General features: G+C 40.9%; 1 protein-coding gene across 1 annotated transcript in view; it reads left to right on the top strand.

Annotated features, from left to right (window-relative positions):
• Positions 1-17,500, top strand: part of LOC137869025 (endothelin-converting enzyme-like 1) — a 48,690-nt gene that overhangs the window by 3,587 nt on the left and 27,603 nt on the right. The window contains exons 2-6 of the mRNA XM_068706117.1: positions 3,612-4,827; positions 5,626-5,694; positions 6,664-6,774; positions 6,906-6,998; positions 8,665-8,789. Coding sequence (XP_068562218.1) covers positions 3,970-4,827; positions 5,626-5,694; positions 6,664-6,774; positions 6,906-6,998; positions 8,665-8,789 — 1,256 coding nt within the window. The 5' untranslated portion in view covers positions 3,612-3,969. The remainder of the gene's footprint in view (positions 1-3,611; positions 4,828-5,625; positions 5,695-6,663; positions 6,775-6,905; positions 6,999-8,664; positions 8,790-17,500) is intronic.

The raw sequence follows: 17,500 nt of genomic DNA, 5'->3' as shown, positions 1-17,500 counted from the left end.
TCCTCCTCCTCTTGCTTGCTGCTGTGGGCAGAGTGTCGGCAGACTGCTTGTTGTCACCGGCTTCTTTTTCACCGGCGAGATGTAAAGACGCAGACGGCTTCCTGCGACCGCTCTTAATAATAAATGCAAGAAGAAAAGAAGTAGAAGTCGCTAGAGAGGTGACAAAGCAGCTCTGTCAGCAGACCGGATGATTCTGCAAAAAAACGCTGAATTGTGTACAATAAGAACGTGTTTTATTTGACCGTTAAATACCTGCATACTCTCCATCCTTTACTTCTATAGCACACCACAGGATGCTCTCCACACCACCACCCGTACTACACCCCGTCCTGTCTGGATGTGAGCGTCAGACGGAACCACTGAGATGCTGGCTGTCTTCCTATGTTTGTACTTTTTTTTAAAGTTATGGATAACTTCGCCACTCAGACGTTCCTCGTCTATTGAGATGTGTGAATGAATAGAAGCAGGGAGTACAAAAGAAGTTGAGCTCAAAGGACAAGTTAGGTCATTCCACCATTCTACCTGCACACCCTGTCACGGTCTTGGGTCTTGTTTAGTTGGTTTCCTGTTTTATTTTGAAATTCCCTGCCTCTCGTGTCCCGTCTTCACTTCCTGCCTTTGTATGTTTTCCCGCCTGTGTGATTGAATCCTCCTGTGTCTAATCACCTGCTCTTCCCCGGTGTATGTAAACCCCGGTGTGTCTCAGTGTTCTGCTACCTGCTCTGCTCTGCTCTGCTCTCCGGTATGTTTCCTGTTAAGCAGTTTTGTTTTCTTGAACTTTTTGAGTTTTCTCGGCAAGTTTTGTTTTGAACCTTTGTCTTGATAATTAAAGTCACGGTTATTAATCCCTCTGTTCCCCCGGTGTGTCGCTCTGCCTTTGGGTCCACTTCCTGCCTTAACCGTGACACCAAGCGTCTGTACACCAATCGGACATCATGTTTTCAGATACTTGCTGTACTTTTGGCGAGAAACTTGAGTTTTCGCAGCAATATTATTGGTGCTGGTGTCAGATCGGTACGGAATCTGTGTCTCTCATCTCATCTTCAACCTCTTATCCGGGATCGGGTCTCGGGGGCAACAGCTCCAGCAGGTGGACCCCCAACTTCCCTTTCCCGGTGCCACATCAGCTCAGCTCTGACTGGGGGGATCCCGAGGCGCTCCCAGGCCAGTTTGGAGATATAGTCCCTCCACCTGGTCCCGGGCCTCCCTCGGGGGTCTCCTCCCAGCTGGTCGTGCCTGGAACACCTCCCTAGGGAGGCGCCCAGGTGGCATCCTCACCAGATGCCCGAAACCACCTCGACTGGCTCCTCGGAATCTGAAATTTTTTTTTATTGGGACCAGGCGGCAACCTCCGCTTCCACCGAATGAAGCCAATGCTTCATGTGTTAAAGCTGCATTCTCTCTAGTGTCCACCAGGGGGCGACTCCTCTGGTTGTATAGAAGTCTAGTCTAAAATGACTCTACTTCTCTCTTGATTTATTCCCTCAGTAAACATTGTAAACATGAGTTTATGGTCTCAATCTCTAGTTTCAAGTCTTCGTCAATACAGCATGATGTTCATTTAGTACATTATGCTCATTTAGAGTCAGAAGTCTTCTTATCCAAACTTACAACATGAACACACGTCTTTACTTAGCTTGCTGAACAAGCCACCAAACAAACGTTCAGCGCACCTCTAACATCCGTTTGCAGGCTAAACAGGTAAAAAGCAGCTCAGTTGCGACACATTAAAAAAACCACATAAACCAATCAGCCTTCTGTTAGGATCCTTCTACAATAGCATCGGTTATATCAGGACTGGAGGGTATTTATTCATCGGAAGAAGAGCAAAGAACGGCACTGAAGGATCTGTCTCCACAGGAAACATGTTTTTTTTTGCTCCCAACTGGCTTTGGCAAGAGTTTTGATTTACCGACACGGCTCTGGTGGTTTGGATAGGTTGAAGTCAGCCCTTGATAGACGGTGATACACATTCAATCACCTGCCAAGTGGGTTTTTGTTGCCGGGTTGGTTCTTCTCTCTTGAGAACCCGCTAACATTACGACGTCTGCCCCCATCACACGTATAGCCGACGACACTGCTCTGTTTACTTTCCTCTCTCGTTCCCTTGCCGGGGCTCAACCCGCCAGCTGCTGTTGACCAAACACAGATAATTGACATGCCCCCCCCCACCCCCCACCCCTCCGGCTGCCTGAGAGCCGATGGATGTTTGCAGTGTTGGGAGAGAATGCATCACACTTCTAAATGCAAAATATAGCAGATTTAATGTGAGGATCGTTCATGCGCCGACATTAAGCGCCGACCCTCGCAGAAACGATCGTCCCGCAGACGCTACAAAGTTAAACTCAGGGTTTATTTTTCTGCCTCGTGAGGGTTCAGTACTTCTTGCATTGACATTGAATGTAACCCGTACACTTCGGCATTAACCAAGAGGAACATTTATTTTCTGAGGAGAACCCCTGGTTGGCTTCCCACCAAACAAACACGGTGTTATTGCCACCGGGTCAGCATTGGTAGAAAATAAATTTTTTTTATCGCCGATGCACTGTATTCTTTCTGTCGTTCTTCCCCCCCTAAAACATAATAAACCCTTCACCGCCCATTTTCCATTACGCCCGTGATTTGTATTACGACCTCCCGCAGAAGGAGGCTGCTCCTCTCTCTGTACCTGTAAACACTAAACTTCTTATTTCTTCCTTTCTTATTTCGTCCCCTTCTTATCTGCATACAGCACTCCCATACGGCGAAGGGGAAAGCTTGTTAAAGACATCAGTGCTGAAGTTTGCTATTCTCAGAGGAGATAACAGGGATCAATTTTCACAGATCGCCTTCACAGCTTTCAGCAAGTTCACTGCATATATAGCCTCTGAAAACACACACACACACACACAAAGAAAGGGCTTATAAACTCACACTGGGGCAGCGTCCAAATAATCTCTCTGTCTAAAGGCTTGTGATATCGCCTCCAGGCTTTATGTAGAGTGCATTAGCAGAAGCAAAGGAAATGCAAAAAGAGAAAAATTGTCCCGAGTCTGCATTTGTTCGGTTGTTTTTGCTGCATCACATTAATGCATATACATGGTATAAATCCAGCGTATTGTCGGTCTACATAAAAACACTTTGGGATGCATGAGTGATATTTTGTCCTCTGCTGTAGCTTGTTATTGCTTTTTATAAAAAAAAAAAAAAGCACCGCAGAAGATCCGCTGACGCCTGCTGTGCTGTTTTTGGGTGAGACGGAGGACATAAATTCTCCGCCGTCCTTCTGTAAGATGGTTTAAAAAAAAAAAAAGTTTGTACATCAATTTGGACCGACACAAGCTTAAGTTATGGTGATTGCCACACATCTCTCCCCCCGTGTCCAGCTGATGATGCTCGACTCTCTGCTCGGCTCTCCATTGATCCATCCGAAGCGACTATCGCCGATCAATCCAACGGCTCTCAGCCGACAAAGACAACAAGACAAAGTGTGGGTGGGGGACGGGACACGAGAGCGTATGCTACTTTGTCATACTCTGCCGTTTGTAATCATGGATTCTGGCTTGGGTTTTTTTTACCATCTCTCTCGACTTACAGCCCGCTTCCTTTCTCATTTCTATTTTTATCGACAGGTCACCTGTAACCGGTTGGAGAGGCGGAGAACAAATGGAGAGGCAGCAGAGAGAAAGAGGATGAGAGAGAGAGAGAGAGAGCAGGACCCATGAGATTCTTCCTGCACAATGGGAGCCCTTCGCTCTGCTGGCTTTTGATTTGAAAAGAATAAAAGGAGACTTTGCTTAAAGAGGGCCAACGGGATTTTTGACATCGCTTTAGCGTTTTGCCCTTTGGTGGAAGTCCTCCCTTTTTTCGTCTGCGCTGGAGTAATCATGGCCGCGCACTCAACATAGAAACAACTTTCATCCCCCTTTTTTTGTTCTGTCTACGCCCCGGCTGCCACGGTGCTTCTCACGCTGGTGTCAGCCCATTGCCATGGAGAAGACGTACTCACTAACTGCCCACTACGATGAGTTCCAGGAAGTGAAGTATGGCGGCCGCTACAGCAGCGACATCCTCAGCAACGGCATGACCCTTCACCTGGGGGGCAGCCTGGACCGCCACATGGGGCGCAGCCGGGGAGGGACGATGTCCAACGGCCGAAACCGAGACCTAAGCAGCACCAGCAGCGGCGGGGGGCTTCCTCGGTGGAGCCGGAGGGAGATCTGCCTCCTCTCTGCGCTGGTCTTCGCGGCAGGCATGTGCGTCATCTTGGGCAGCATGCTGGCGCTCAAGTACATTTCCCTGGACGCCCAGCAGGACCCGCAGTGCCGGCAGGACTGCCAACGCAAGCGCTCCCTGCTGCGGGCGGCGCGCTTCGTTCAGGCCAACATTGACCCGACCATCCAGCCCTGCCAGGACTTCTACTCCTTCGCGTGCGGCGGCTGGTTGAGGCGCCACGGCATCCCCGAGGACAAGCTCAGCTACGGCATCATCACCGCCATCGGGGAGCACAATGAGGAGAAGCTGCAGCGCCTCCTGCTGGAGCCGATACGGCGGCACGGCATAGACTCGGCGGAGCGCAAGGTGAAGGAGTTCTATCGGTCGTGCGTGAGCATCCAGGAGATCGACAAGTTGGGATCGGACCCCATGACGGAGGTGATAGACAGCTGCGGTGGGTGGGACCTGGTCGGGGCTCCTCCCGGTGCCGCCGGGTGGGAGAGGGAGGGCGCCCCGCTGAGGCCGGACTTCAACGAGCTTCTGTACAGGACCCAGGGCGTTTACAGCACCGCCGTCTTCTTCTCCCTCACCGTCAATGTGGACGACAAAAACTCCTCCAGGAACGCAATCAGGGTGAGAAAAGTTTGAGTTTCTGTGCGTGTTATTCTAGTAACGTAGCCAGGTAGAACATCCTCATCCACAGTCACATGACACTTACCGGAGGCTCCACCTGCTATATATACTGAACTATTTAAAATGTACAACCTCTACTTCCAGCCTCTCTTCTCTGTATTCAGCAGCCTGAAGTTCAGTCCAAGGTTCACTGAGTCTTTGTCACGTGACTGTTGTTAGTTGCGCTTAGGAGCTCAGAATTTAATGAGTTTTACAGAATCCGTTTACCTCAAACAGGTTATTTGGGGGCGGAAATTGAAATGAGACGTGTTTTTGATGAAATATCACAAGGACTGTTGAAAAGATGAAAATCGGACAGTTTTTGACAGCTTCTGGTTATGATAAACGGTGCAGTTTTGGCGATTGTTTAAAACATGCTCGCCAGCAGGTTTTGGGGTCTGGTTCTTTATCAGGGGACACAACCAATCCTGGATCTGGCCTTTGAAAACCACGAATCTCCAAGATGTCAACTTTTCATGAGGAAAAACGGCTTTGTGACAAAACATTTTACAGATGATCAAACGGGCTTTAGAAGTAAGAGAGGCTCGTAACATAATACTTTATCCTTCAGTTTATTTCAAACATTCAAAATCAACAAATTTGAAGACTTTGCGCCGAACAGCAACGATATCAAAGTTGAGTGATATCTAAGATTTGATGTACGAATTATTAAAATATTAACCGATCCTCTGAGTGTCCATCTGTTACACACATGACAACGTACCAGAATGAATGTGCTGACTGTGTGTGTGTGTGCAGGTCGATCAGGAGGGGCTCACGCTGCCTGAGAGAAGCCTCTACCTGGGACAGGATGAGGACAGTCTGAAGGTAAACGCCATCCCATCATCTCCCTCTTTCTGTCTTCACCCTTCAATCTCCGCCTTTTTTTTCCTTTCCTTTCCTCACAACTTTTCTTTTCTCGTTTACTTATCCCTCCCTGTCCCGCTCTACTTCTCATCGTCTTATTTTCCCCACTTCCTGTTTCCCTCAATCCCAGACAGCAACCACCGGTCTTAAAGCTGCATTCTCTCTAGTGTCCACCAGGGGACGACTCCTCTGGTTGTATAGAAGTCTAGTCTAAAATGACTCTACTTCTCTCTTGATTTATTCCCTCAGTAAACATTGTAAACATGAGTTTATGGTCTCAATCTCTAGTTTACAGTCTTCTTCAATACAGCATGATGTTCATTTAGTACATTATGCTCCATTTAGAGTCAAACAGACCAGAAAGCAGGGGATGATTTAGGGGCGGGGCTACACGCTGATTGACAGGTCTCTACCAGAGACGTATACGGCGTCACTACATCACTCCTCCTCAGTCCAGATATGGTCACTTCCTGTTCACTGGTTGCAAAAAAAACAAGATGGCGACGGGAAAATTACCAAACTCAAAGCTTCGAAACATCCACAAACCGATGAGTGACATCACGACGACTACGTCCACTTCTTATATACAGTCTATGCTCAATCCACACTCTTCCTCCCACCTTCTCTGCTACCTTCCTTCATCTTTTTCTTCCTTTCCCTTATACTTGACTTCCTCTTGGCTCCTTATCTCCTCCTCTCCTACCTCCCTCTTTTCCTTTTTTTTCCCCTCCTTCCCTCCTCCATCTGTCCTTCTGACTCTCTCTCTCTCTCTTCCTCATCAATCCACCTGTTTTCCTCTGTCGCCCCGCTGTGCTTTTGTTATCCCGTCCACTTTGCCACATGTCACCCCCTCACCCCCTGTCACCGGCCATTACCGACGATGTCGCAGCTCCTCCTGTCTATTAGCGCTGATGTCATTGTGCCTCTCAGATCCTGGCGGCGTACAAGGCCCTGATGGAGCGCTTGCTGAGCATGCTGGGGGCTCACAACGCCACGCAGAAGTCCAAGGAGATCATACAGCTGGAGACGCGTCTGGCCAATGTGAGCTGATTTGCGTGTTGTTTGTTCATGAGCGTGTGTGTGCGTGTGCGTGTGCGTGTGTGTGTGTGTGTGTGTGTGTGTGTGTGTGTGTGTGTCTGTGTTGAGTAAAAATCTCCTCTCTCTCTCTCCAGATCACTGTGTCAGAATATGATGACCAAAGAAAGGACATCAGCACCATGTATAACCGCATCACCCTCCGGCAGTTACAGCGCATCGCTCCCAGTGTGAGTGCCGCACACACACACACACACACACACACACACACACACACACACACACACACACACACACACATAAAAACCCATCATCTATATGTGTGTGTGTGTGCCGTGCTTTTTGGGTAGAAGCAGACGTGATGGATTAAGACTTGAACTCCAACTGAGCATTTTAAGTAGTGTGGCGAGTGTGTGTGTGTGTGTGTGTGTGTGTGTGTTTGGGTGAGGGAGGGAGTGGTGAAGCGCTACATACACACACACACACACACACACACACACACACAAACACACACACACACACATAGAGGCCAAAGCGACTCACAAAAAGCTGTCCGCCCTGCGGGGATAGACGGGGAGGTTGAGCGATGGAATGAAAGGAGTAAGTAAAGAGAAAAAGGAGGAAATGGTAGATGTTGGAAATGATGGAGGGAGGGGAGAGGAGAGGGGGAGACGCTAGAGACCCAGGCAGGGGGGAGGAGAGGAGGGGGAGGAGGCTCTCCTCTGAAGCAGCGGGAACACTGACATGAAATCCTCAAGATGTTTCATGTTCGAGGGAGGGAAGGATGAGGAAAGGAGGGAAGGAAGAGAGATGGAAAACTGGGCTTCTTGTGAGACGAGTTTGATTTTCAGCTCGTCGGCCAAAAAAAAAAACTCCACAAACAGAAAAAAAAAGTCTGAATGGTTGTAAATAAAAAAAGATGGAGAACGAGAGATGCTGACAAGAAAATACGAGAAGCAGATTAGAGGACCGAGATTCTAGCAGATGAATGTCTTCAGTGTTTTGCTGCAATTTATTTGCTTTAACTGTAAAAACAAAAATAAATCTAATTAGAAGTACAAGGATGCTGGCAAGCAAACAACTAACAACCCAAAAAAACAAACATTGTTCCCAAGAAGCAAAGTAAATACAAAAAGTTAAAATGATGGAATTCAAAGTAGAGTAGATCACTGTTGAGGTGATCGCAAAGCGACTTCGACGCTTTATCTCTTATCATCTTGGCTTCATTGTGAACATCCAAAGAGCGTTGTAAAACTATGAAATTATAGGATGTCAGCACTCTAATTAATGGGCATACATCTATTCTGTAAAGTGCATTTACATGTTTCATGTAGCATTGCGTTACACTTTGGGTAGCAGGTGTGACGTTAACGGGTCTAGGACTGAGCGGTTCCACGCAAACGGTCTTTTTCAAATATACGTCCGTCTTCACCGGGAACTCAGTTAAGTTTAGGCGACAGAACTAGTTAGTTAGGTTTTAGAAAAGATGGTCGTTTGGGTTCAAATAACCACTGAGGTGACGATACTGAAGTACGCAAGTTACGCGTCAGATCACCGGACTGTTACTCAGGAGGCCGGGGTTCGCGTCCCACATGGAACAAATGTCACGTCACATGATGTCACGTTAAAGCCTACATACCTTTTGTTTCACTCTTATATCTTTCAGTCTCTTTTATGAGAAGCGAGGCGACGCTTTGATGAATGAATTCAATCTGTGGATTGATTATTCCTCTATAATTGTAAACCGATTAGACTGAATATACTCTAAAAATATAGTAAGAATGTGCTCAAGCGATGCGTCTTGCTCTGTGTTTTCTGTTTAGTTTTTGTTCTCTTTCTCTAAATGATTTATGACTCGACTCTAAAACTGAAACATTATTCCTCCTCTCGACTCAGCTTCACTGGAAACGCCTGCTGGACAGAATCTTCCACGACAACTTCTCAGAGGACGAGGAGATCGTGGTGCTCGCCACCGACTACATACAGAAGGTCTCTGACATCATCAAGACCACCTCGAAGAGGTAAAGAAAGAGAGGACGGGGTGAGGGGGGGGGGACGTGAAAAAAAATCAATGAAATTAGACGCAGGCATTTTTTTATGCTGTACTTTTTGAGCGTGAGTAAGCGCTTTTGTTTGAGGTTGTTTTGTGTGTGTGTGTGTGTGTGTGTGTGTGTGTGTGTGTGTGTGTGTGTGTGTGTGTAGGTAGGTGTGTGTTTCCTTTGGTTCAGGGCTGCCACTTTAGTTTTGGGCTACGATGCAATGTCACAAGGTGTATGGATTGTTTTTTGAGTGCTGCTGCTGTGCATGTATTTGTGCGTGTGTGTCTTTGTGTGTGTGTCTTTGTGTGTGTGTGTGTGTGTGTGTGTGTGTGTGTGTGTGTGTGTGTGTGTGTGTGTGTGTGTGTGTCTGAGGTGAGTCTGTTGGGTGAACTTCCACTTCTACTGCAGCTGATTATTATTGATCTACACCCACACCGATCTACCACCTGCAGACGCAGACCAGACGCACATGGATGGACACACACACACACACACACACACACACACACACAGACTTTCTTTCCCCGTCTTGTTCTTGACAGCCTCCCGGGGAGGCCTTACAGGGCTGCTGCACGTCAGGATGTGTGTCACAGCGACTGACAGCTCGCCAATAGTCACTGTGCTCGACACAAATACACAACAGCACTCGGCCCTCCGGCAGCGGCTGGCTGGCCGGATGACTGGCGGCTGGATTGCTTGCTTGTCATTCACGTCTGAGACTTGATACACGTCCCTCCGTCCGTCCATCCCTCCGTCCGTCCTATTCAGACATTTTGGTAATTTCATGACTCGCCAGTCATCGTGGCACCTTGAGTGTTGGTTAATTTTTATTCCCTCGCCTCACCATCTTTCAGATTTACAACCTGTGATTGATTAAATGCAGCGACTGGTGTAGTGTTGATCAATCATTCACTTGGATGTGTAATAAATTAATCAATTAAAGGAACACTGTGTTGCATTTAAAGGGATTAATTGGCAGAAATGGAATGTATTGTTTATGACTATGTTTTAAATAGTGTTTAAACACCTGAAACTAAGAACGGAAGTGATTTTGTTAGCTTTTTTACTTTTTTCAACATGTTATACTAAGACTGTTTTTTAACATGTTATACTAAGACTTTTTTTCAACATGTTATACTATGACTTTTTTTTAACATGTTATACTAAGACTTTTTTTAACATGTTATACTATGACTTTTTTCAACATGCTATACTATGACTTTTTTTCAACATGCTATACTATGACTTTTTCATGACTTTTTTTCAACATGCTATACTATGACTTTTTCATGACTTTTTTTCAACATGCTATACTATGACTTTTTCATGACTTTTTTTCAACATGTTATACTATGACTTTTTTCAACATGCTATACGATGACTTTTTTCAACATGCTATACTATGACTTTTTTCAACATGCTATACTATGACTTTTTCATGACTTTTTTTCAACATGTTATACTATGACTTTTTTTCAACATGTTATACTATGACTTTTTCATGACTTTTTTTCAACATGTTATACTATGACTTTTTCATTACTTTTTTTCAACATGTTATACTATGACTTTTTCATGACTTTTTTTCAACATGCTATACTATGACTTTTTCATGACTTTTTTTCAACATGCTATACTATGACTTTTTCATGACTTTTTTTCAACATGCTATACTATGACTTTTTCATGACTTTTTTTCAACATGTTATACTATGACTTTTTTCAACATGCTATACTATGACTTTTTCATGACTTTTTTTCAACATGCTATACTATGACTTTTTTCAGCATGCTATACTATGACTTTTTATGACTTTTTGTCAAAATGTTATACTGACTTTTTCATGACTTTTTGTCAACATGTTATACTATGACTTTTTCATTAATTTTTTTCAACATGCTATACTATGACTTTTTCATTACTTTTTTCAACATGTTATACTATGACTTTTTCATGACTTTTTTTCAACATGCTATACTATGACTTTTTCATGACTTTTTTTTAACATGCTATACTATGACTTTTTTCAACATGTTATACTATAACTTTTTTTTCAACATGCAATACTATGATTTTTTTTTCAACATGCTATACTATGACTTTTTTCAACATTCAATACTATGACTTTTTTTCAACATGCATTACTATGACTTTTTCAACATGCAATACCATGACTTTTTTCTACTTTTTTTCAACATGCTATACTATGACTTTTTTCAACATGCAATACTATGACTTTTTTTCAACATGCATTACTATGACTTTTTCAACATGCAATACTATGATGTTTTTTAAACATGCTATACTATGACTTTTTTTCAACATGCTATACTATGACTTTTTTGACATGCTATAGTATGACTTTTTTCAACATGCTATATTATGACTTTTTTTCGACATACTATACTATGACTTTTGTCAATATACTACACTATGACTTTTTTTGACATACTATACTATATCTTATTTTTTCACTTTTTTCGACAAACTATACTATCACTTATTTTTTTACTTTTTTCGACATGCTATACTATGACTTCTTTTCGACATACTATAATATGACTTTTTTCAACATGCTATACTATGACGTTTTTTTACTTTTTTCGACATACTATACTATGACTTTTTTTACTGTTTTCGACATACTATACTATGACTTTTTTTTACTTTTTTCGACATACTATTCTATGACTTTTTTTTTACAAAATATACTATATTTAATTTTTTTACTTTTTTCGACATACTATACAACACTTATTTTTTGACTTTTTTCAATATGCTATACTATGACTTTTTTCTACTTTTTTCAACATGCTATACTATGACTTTTTTAAATACTATACTATGACTTTTTTCAACATGCTGTACTATGACTTTTTTTAAATACTATACTATGATTTTTTTCAACATGCTATACTATGACTTTTTTTTACTTTTTTCGACATACTATACTATGACTTTTTTTTACTTTTTTCGACATACTATACTATGACTTTTTTTACTTTTTTTGACATACTATTCTATGACTTTTTTTTTACAAACTATACTATATTTAATTTTTTTACTTTTTTTGACATACTATACAACACTTATTTTTTTACTTTTTTCAATATGCTATACTATGACTTTTTTCTACTTTTTTCAACATGCTATACTATGACTTTTTTAAATACTATACTATGACTTTTTTCAACATGCTGTACTATGACTTTTTTTAAATACTATACTATGACTTTTTTCAACATGCTATACTTTGACTTTTTTCTACTTTTTTTGACATGCAATACTATGACTTTTTTTTACTTTTTTTGACATACTATACTATGACTTTTTATGATTTTTTTTCGACATACAAAACCATGACTTTTTTGCGAGGTACTGTAATATTTCAATAAGGAGGGACTTCATTAGAATCAACAATCATTTATTATACATGCATACAAATTGAATAGTTCAAAGTAGATGAAGGGAGCTGCGATGACGGGAGTTGCTGCAATCCGATGATGAATGAGGAGCATGACTGTGATCCTGACTGGAGGTCACTGGGGTGGAGGAGGGTCACATCTGATTTGAGCTGAATCATCTGACAGCGACGGAGAGGAGAACATTTTTAAAGTTTGATAGCAACGATGTGATTGGCTTAGGAGACTGCAGATTCTGGTTGGTTAATTTAAAGCAATCAGCTGATAGAGTAATCACAGGGAGAGAAAGAAACTGAGAGATTAAGAATGAAAAGGAGTGTAAAGATGGTCTTCCTGACTGCACTTCCGCTTAAGCTTCATGACATATTTTTCTGACTTTTTCAACATACTGTACTACGACTTTTTAATAACGATTTTTGACATACTATACTATGACTTTTTTTCGACATATTATACTATGACTTTTTTTGACATACTATAATATGACTTTTTTTCAACATACTATAATATGACTTTTTTCAACATGCTATACTATGACTTTTTTCGACATGCTACACTGACTTTTTTTTTACATACTATACTATGATTTTTTTTTTTACTTTTTTTTGACATACTATACTACAATTTATTTTGTACTTTTTTCGATATGCTATACTATAACTTATTTTTTTACTTTTATCAACATACTGTACTATGACTTTTCGACATACTATACTATGACTTTTTTTCGACATACTATACTATGACTTTTTTTCGACATGCTATACTAAGACTTTTTTCGACATGCTATACTATGACTTTGTTTTTACATACTATACTATGACTTTTTTTAAACCTTTTTCGACATACTATGACTTTTTTTTACTTTTTTCAACATACTATACTATGACTTTTTTCGACATACTATACTATGACTTTTTTTCGACATACTATACTATGACTTTTTTTCGACATGCTATACTATGACTTTGTTTTTACATACTATACTATGACTTTTTTTAAACCTTTTTCGACATACTATACTATGACTTTTTTTTACTTTTTTCAACATACTATACTATGACTTTTTTTTACATACTATACTATGACTTTTTGTGACACACTATAGTATAACTTATTTTTTTACTTTTTTCAACATGCTATACTATGAGTTTTTTTACTTTTTTCAACATGTTATACAATGACTTTTTTTCGACATACTATACTATGACTTTTTTTCGACATACTATAATATGACTTTTATTCAACATACTATACTATGACTTTTTCGACATACTATACTATGACTTTTTTTTTACATACTATACTATGACTTTTTTTGACATACTATACTATAACTTATTTTTTTTACTTTTTTCGACATGCTATACTATGATTTTGTTCTACTTTTTTCAACGTGCTATACTATGACTTTTTTTCGACATACTATACTATGACTTTTTTTAGACATACTAAACTATAATTTATTTCAACATGCTATACTATGACTTTTTTTTGACATACTACACTATGACTTATTTTTTTACTTTTTTCGACATGCCATACTATGACATTTTTATGTCATATCAAATGCATTCTGAACCATGATTTATTTTGTATAACTTGTTAAATTCTGACTATTTTAATATTGTCATGAAATATTATATTGCCCTACAAAGGCCTTAGATCACAGGTTACCTGAGTATTGAACATTAGTTTCAAGTTCTTTTGGTGTGCAGCTAAATGACTATACTATGTAGGTATAGTTGTGAAAATGAAGGCACAAGATTTTTGTATGATTTATGATCATTATCTGGTTGCTTTGAACTCAGTTCTGATTGCTTGGAGCAGTTTTCCAGTTCTGTCTCTTTGCTAACATTTCCTATTAATTTCTACAATAGTGCTATTTCCAGCAATCCCTTACCTGTGTCTTGATATCAGCATCCAAAGCCATTTCCAACAACGTTTGATGCCAGGAGTTAGCTATTCTGATAAATAACAGCAAGAACAAACAATCCTTTATTCACCTTTTAAGAAGACATGACATTTGTTTTTGTAATGTAGTAAACTGAACGACCTAAAACACAGTAACTTATGTGCAGTGAAACGGTAACTTCATGAGTGGGCGGGGAAAAAAAGCATAATATTTTCATAGTTATGGCAAACACATCCCACTATTTTCTGCAAAGAACAACACAGGAAACACAGTATGTTTGTCCACATGACAGAGCAGGTCTTTACAGCTCCAAAAATGACAAAAAGTCATTGTTGACCAAAATGAAGTTGAGGTCTTTTCCCTTTTTAAAGGGACTTTTTAATCGACTTTAATTGTACACAACATAGTAAGACTTTTTTGATATACTCTACAATTAAATGTTATGACATACTTTAATATGACTTTTTATTTGACATATTATACTGCCCTATGAGTACCCTAACTCACCAAGATGTAGAACTGAGAACTCTAGTAATGACATGCAATACTATGACTTTTTTATGACATTTTAGTGACATACTATACTTTGATTCTTTTATTACGTTTTCACGACATATCATATAATTACTTATTTTCTACATGTTACACAATAACTTTTGTTTTTTGTACATTTAAATGATGTACAGCGACATCACAAATAAAGATTATTCTTCACTTCAGAATTCTTTTAACATTTCTTCCTCTGCTTACTTTATCAGCCACAGCACCAGGTCTGATTTTAGATCAGCTCTCCTGCAGTCCTCCCTTTTATTTTTGTAAAAGTAACTTTTTAAACACAACACTCCAACACACTATACGCATTGAGTTGAGTGGTATAATTAAGGGATTCATAATCCCCTTTGTAGAAGTCAAGCTACCATCACCTCCTTCACATCCATTAGCTCGTTCACGTCTCCTCAGGTTGTAGAAGCCGGCGTAGATGCTCCATCTCTCTCCTCCTTGTTTACCCATCTTCTCTTTGAGTTGTCCGTTCATCCATCCCCCTCTGATGGCTTTAGAAATAGATTCTACACTAAACTTCAATCATCCTCTGTCTTTGCCTCTTTGTTCCCTTCATGATGCGACATCCTTTCTTCTCTCCCCTTTTCATCACGCTTTCACTCTCTCAGCTGCATCCCAGAAGTTTAAATTGACCTAATTTTTCTTCAGTTGTATTTAGCGCTACTTGGTTCAGGTCACATTTGTAAGCGAGTGATTACAAAAGATGCTGTCTTTATCTGCTAAACATGTCTTGGTTCACCATTATTGGTTTGAATTGCTTTCGACACAAATTTGGGCTGAGATGACGATTTGTTTTAAATTGTATAGAATGCGATCAAGAGGTAAAAATAATCTTTTGAACTACAGTAGCTAATTTTGCTAACTTTGGTGATTTAAATGTTGGTGGTCAAACATTCTGCAACAGTTAGGAATGATAAACATATAGTAAATAAAAACAACAACCAAAAGTGAATCACAATAACGACGTCAAAACTATATTTAAACATTAAAATATATTATAAATGCATTCTCTCTAATGTCCATCAGGGGGCGACTCCTCTGATTGTATAGAAGTCTAGTCTAAAATGACTCTACTTCTCTCTTGATTTATTCCCTCAGTAAACATTGTAAACATGAGTTTATGGTCTCAATCTCTAGTTTACAGTCTTCTTCAATACAGCATGATGTTCATTTAGTACATTATGCTCCATTTAGAGTCAAACAGACCATAAAGCAGGGGATGCTTTAGGACAGGTTTACTGTGATTGACAGGTTGCTGATTAGCAGACAGCCCCTTTTAAGAATCATACATTCGATTTCCTATCATGGAACTTTGTATTTCCTAATTTGAGAATACTTTGTTATTCCTAACATTAAATCTCCTACAGAGACAGTGGGAGGTAGCAGTTTGAAGGCATCCTCTCTGAGTCGACTCAGTGTTTCTCTTCACCAAACTCTTTTCTCTTCAGGCTGCGGCTCCCCAGCTCTCTCCATCTGTCTCCCTCTCCTTCTCAACTCTCTCTCCTCCAATTCTGCCTCAAATCCCCCTCAACGCCACACACTCTCCCTTATCTCCATCTGCACCGCTTCCATTGTTTTATTCCATCCGTCCTCATCCTCGCCTCTGTCACCTCTCTACCTCCTGTCATCCTCCTCCTCACCCCCGCTCCCCCTCTTTCACTTTCTCGCTCTCCGTCTTCCTCCCACCTCCAGACCGTCTCCAGGTTCCGTCTCCCAGGAAGTGCTTTATTGGGGTTCAAACAAAGGTTTACACACACATAGTCACACACACAGTCACACACATACAAATGAAGGAATAGAGGTATTGGATTTCCTGAGGGGTGTTGCTCATTAGCATAGCTCATGAGAACTAGAAAATGCCCCGGTTCCTCACATCAAGGGGTCTCTGCACCGCAGCAAGCAACAAGCCTTCGTGCAAGCAAATAAATAGAGACACTGGGAAACTGAAGTTAGCACTCACAGTGGGATAACACCGGGTATCTGGACCCTAACGGTGCAAAATTCCTGTCGGAAATTTAAAAAAAATATCACAATCCACTTCCTTCTCCAGCTGCTTCATCTGTAAGGTGTATTACAGTTTATTTTATGAATTGTAACATGCTAGTGTTTGGTAGACACAATGTTTACCATCTTAAGTTTAGCGTGTTAACGTGTTAATATTCGCTAATTAGAACAAAACACAGTAAACTAAAGTACAGCTGCAGCTGATGGAAATGTCATAGTTTTGCAGGTATTTGTACATAAACCAAAGTATCAATATATAAAAAATGCTGACTTTATTAATGCCGCGAGATGAGACCACAGTCTCGTCTCTATAAAGGAAATATTCATCCTGGGGGTCATGTGACTTCACGTTAGTCTATAAAGGAACTCCACCACGGTCATGTGACTTCACGTTAGTCTATAAAGGAACTCCACCACGGTCACATGACTTCACGTTAGTCTATGAAGGAACTCCACCACGGTCACATGACTTCACGTTAGTCTATGAAGGAACTCCACCACGGTCACATGACTTCACGTTAGTCTATAAAGGAACTCCACCACGGTCACGTGACTTCACGTTAGTCTATAAAGGAACTCCACCACGGTCACATGACTTCACGTTAGTCTATGAAGGAACTCCACCACGGTCACATGACTTCACGTTAGTCTATAAAGGAACTCCACCACGGTCATGTGACTTCACGTTAGTCTATAAAGGAACTCCACCACGGTCACATGACTTCACGTTAGTCTATGAAGGAACTCCACCACGGTCACATGACTTCACGTTAGTCTATAAAGGAACTCC

The sequence above is a fragment of the Cebidichthys violaceus genome, unplaced genomic scaffold, assembly GCF_023349555.1.
Source record: "Cebidichthys violaceus isolate CVI_PGR_0920_01 unplaced genomic scaffold, fCebVio1.0.p SCAF_1, whole genome shotgun sequence".
Classification (NCBI taxonomy): Eukaryota; Metazoa; Chordata; class Actinopteri; order Perciformes; family Stichaeidae; genus Cebidichthys; species Cebidichthys violaceus.
The sequence above is the reverse complement of the archived record's forward strand: the minus strand, read 5'-3'. Positions and strand labels throughout refer to the sequence as shown.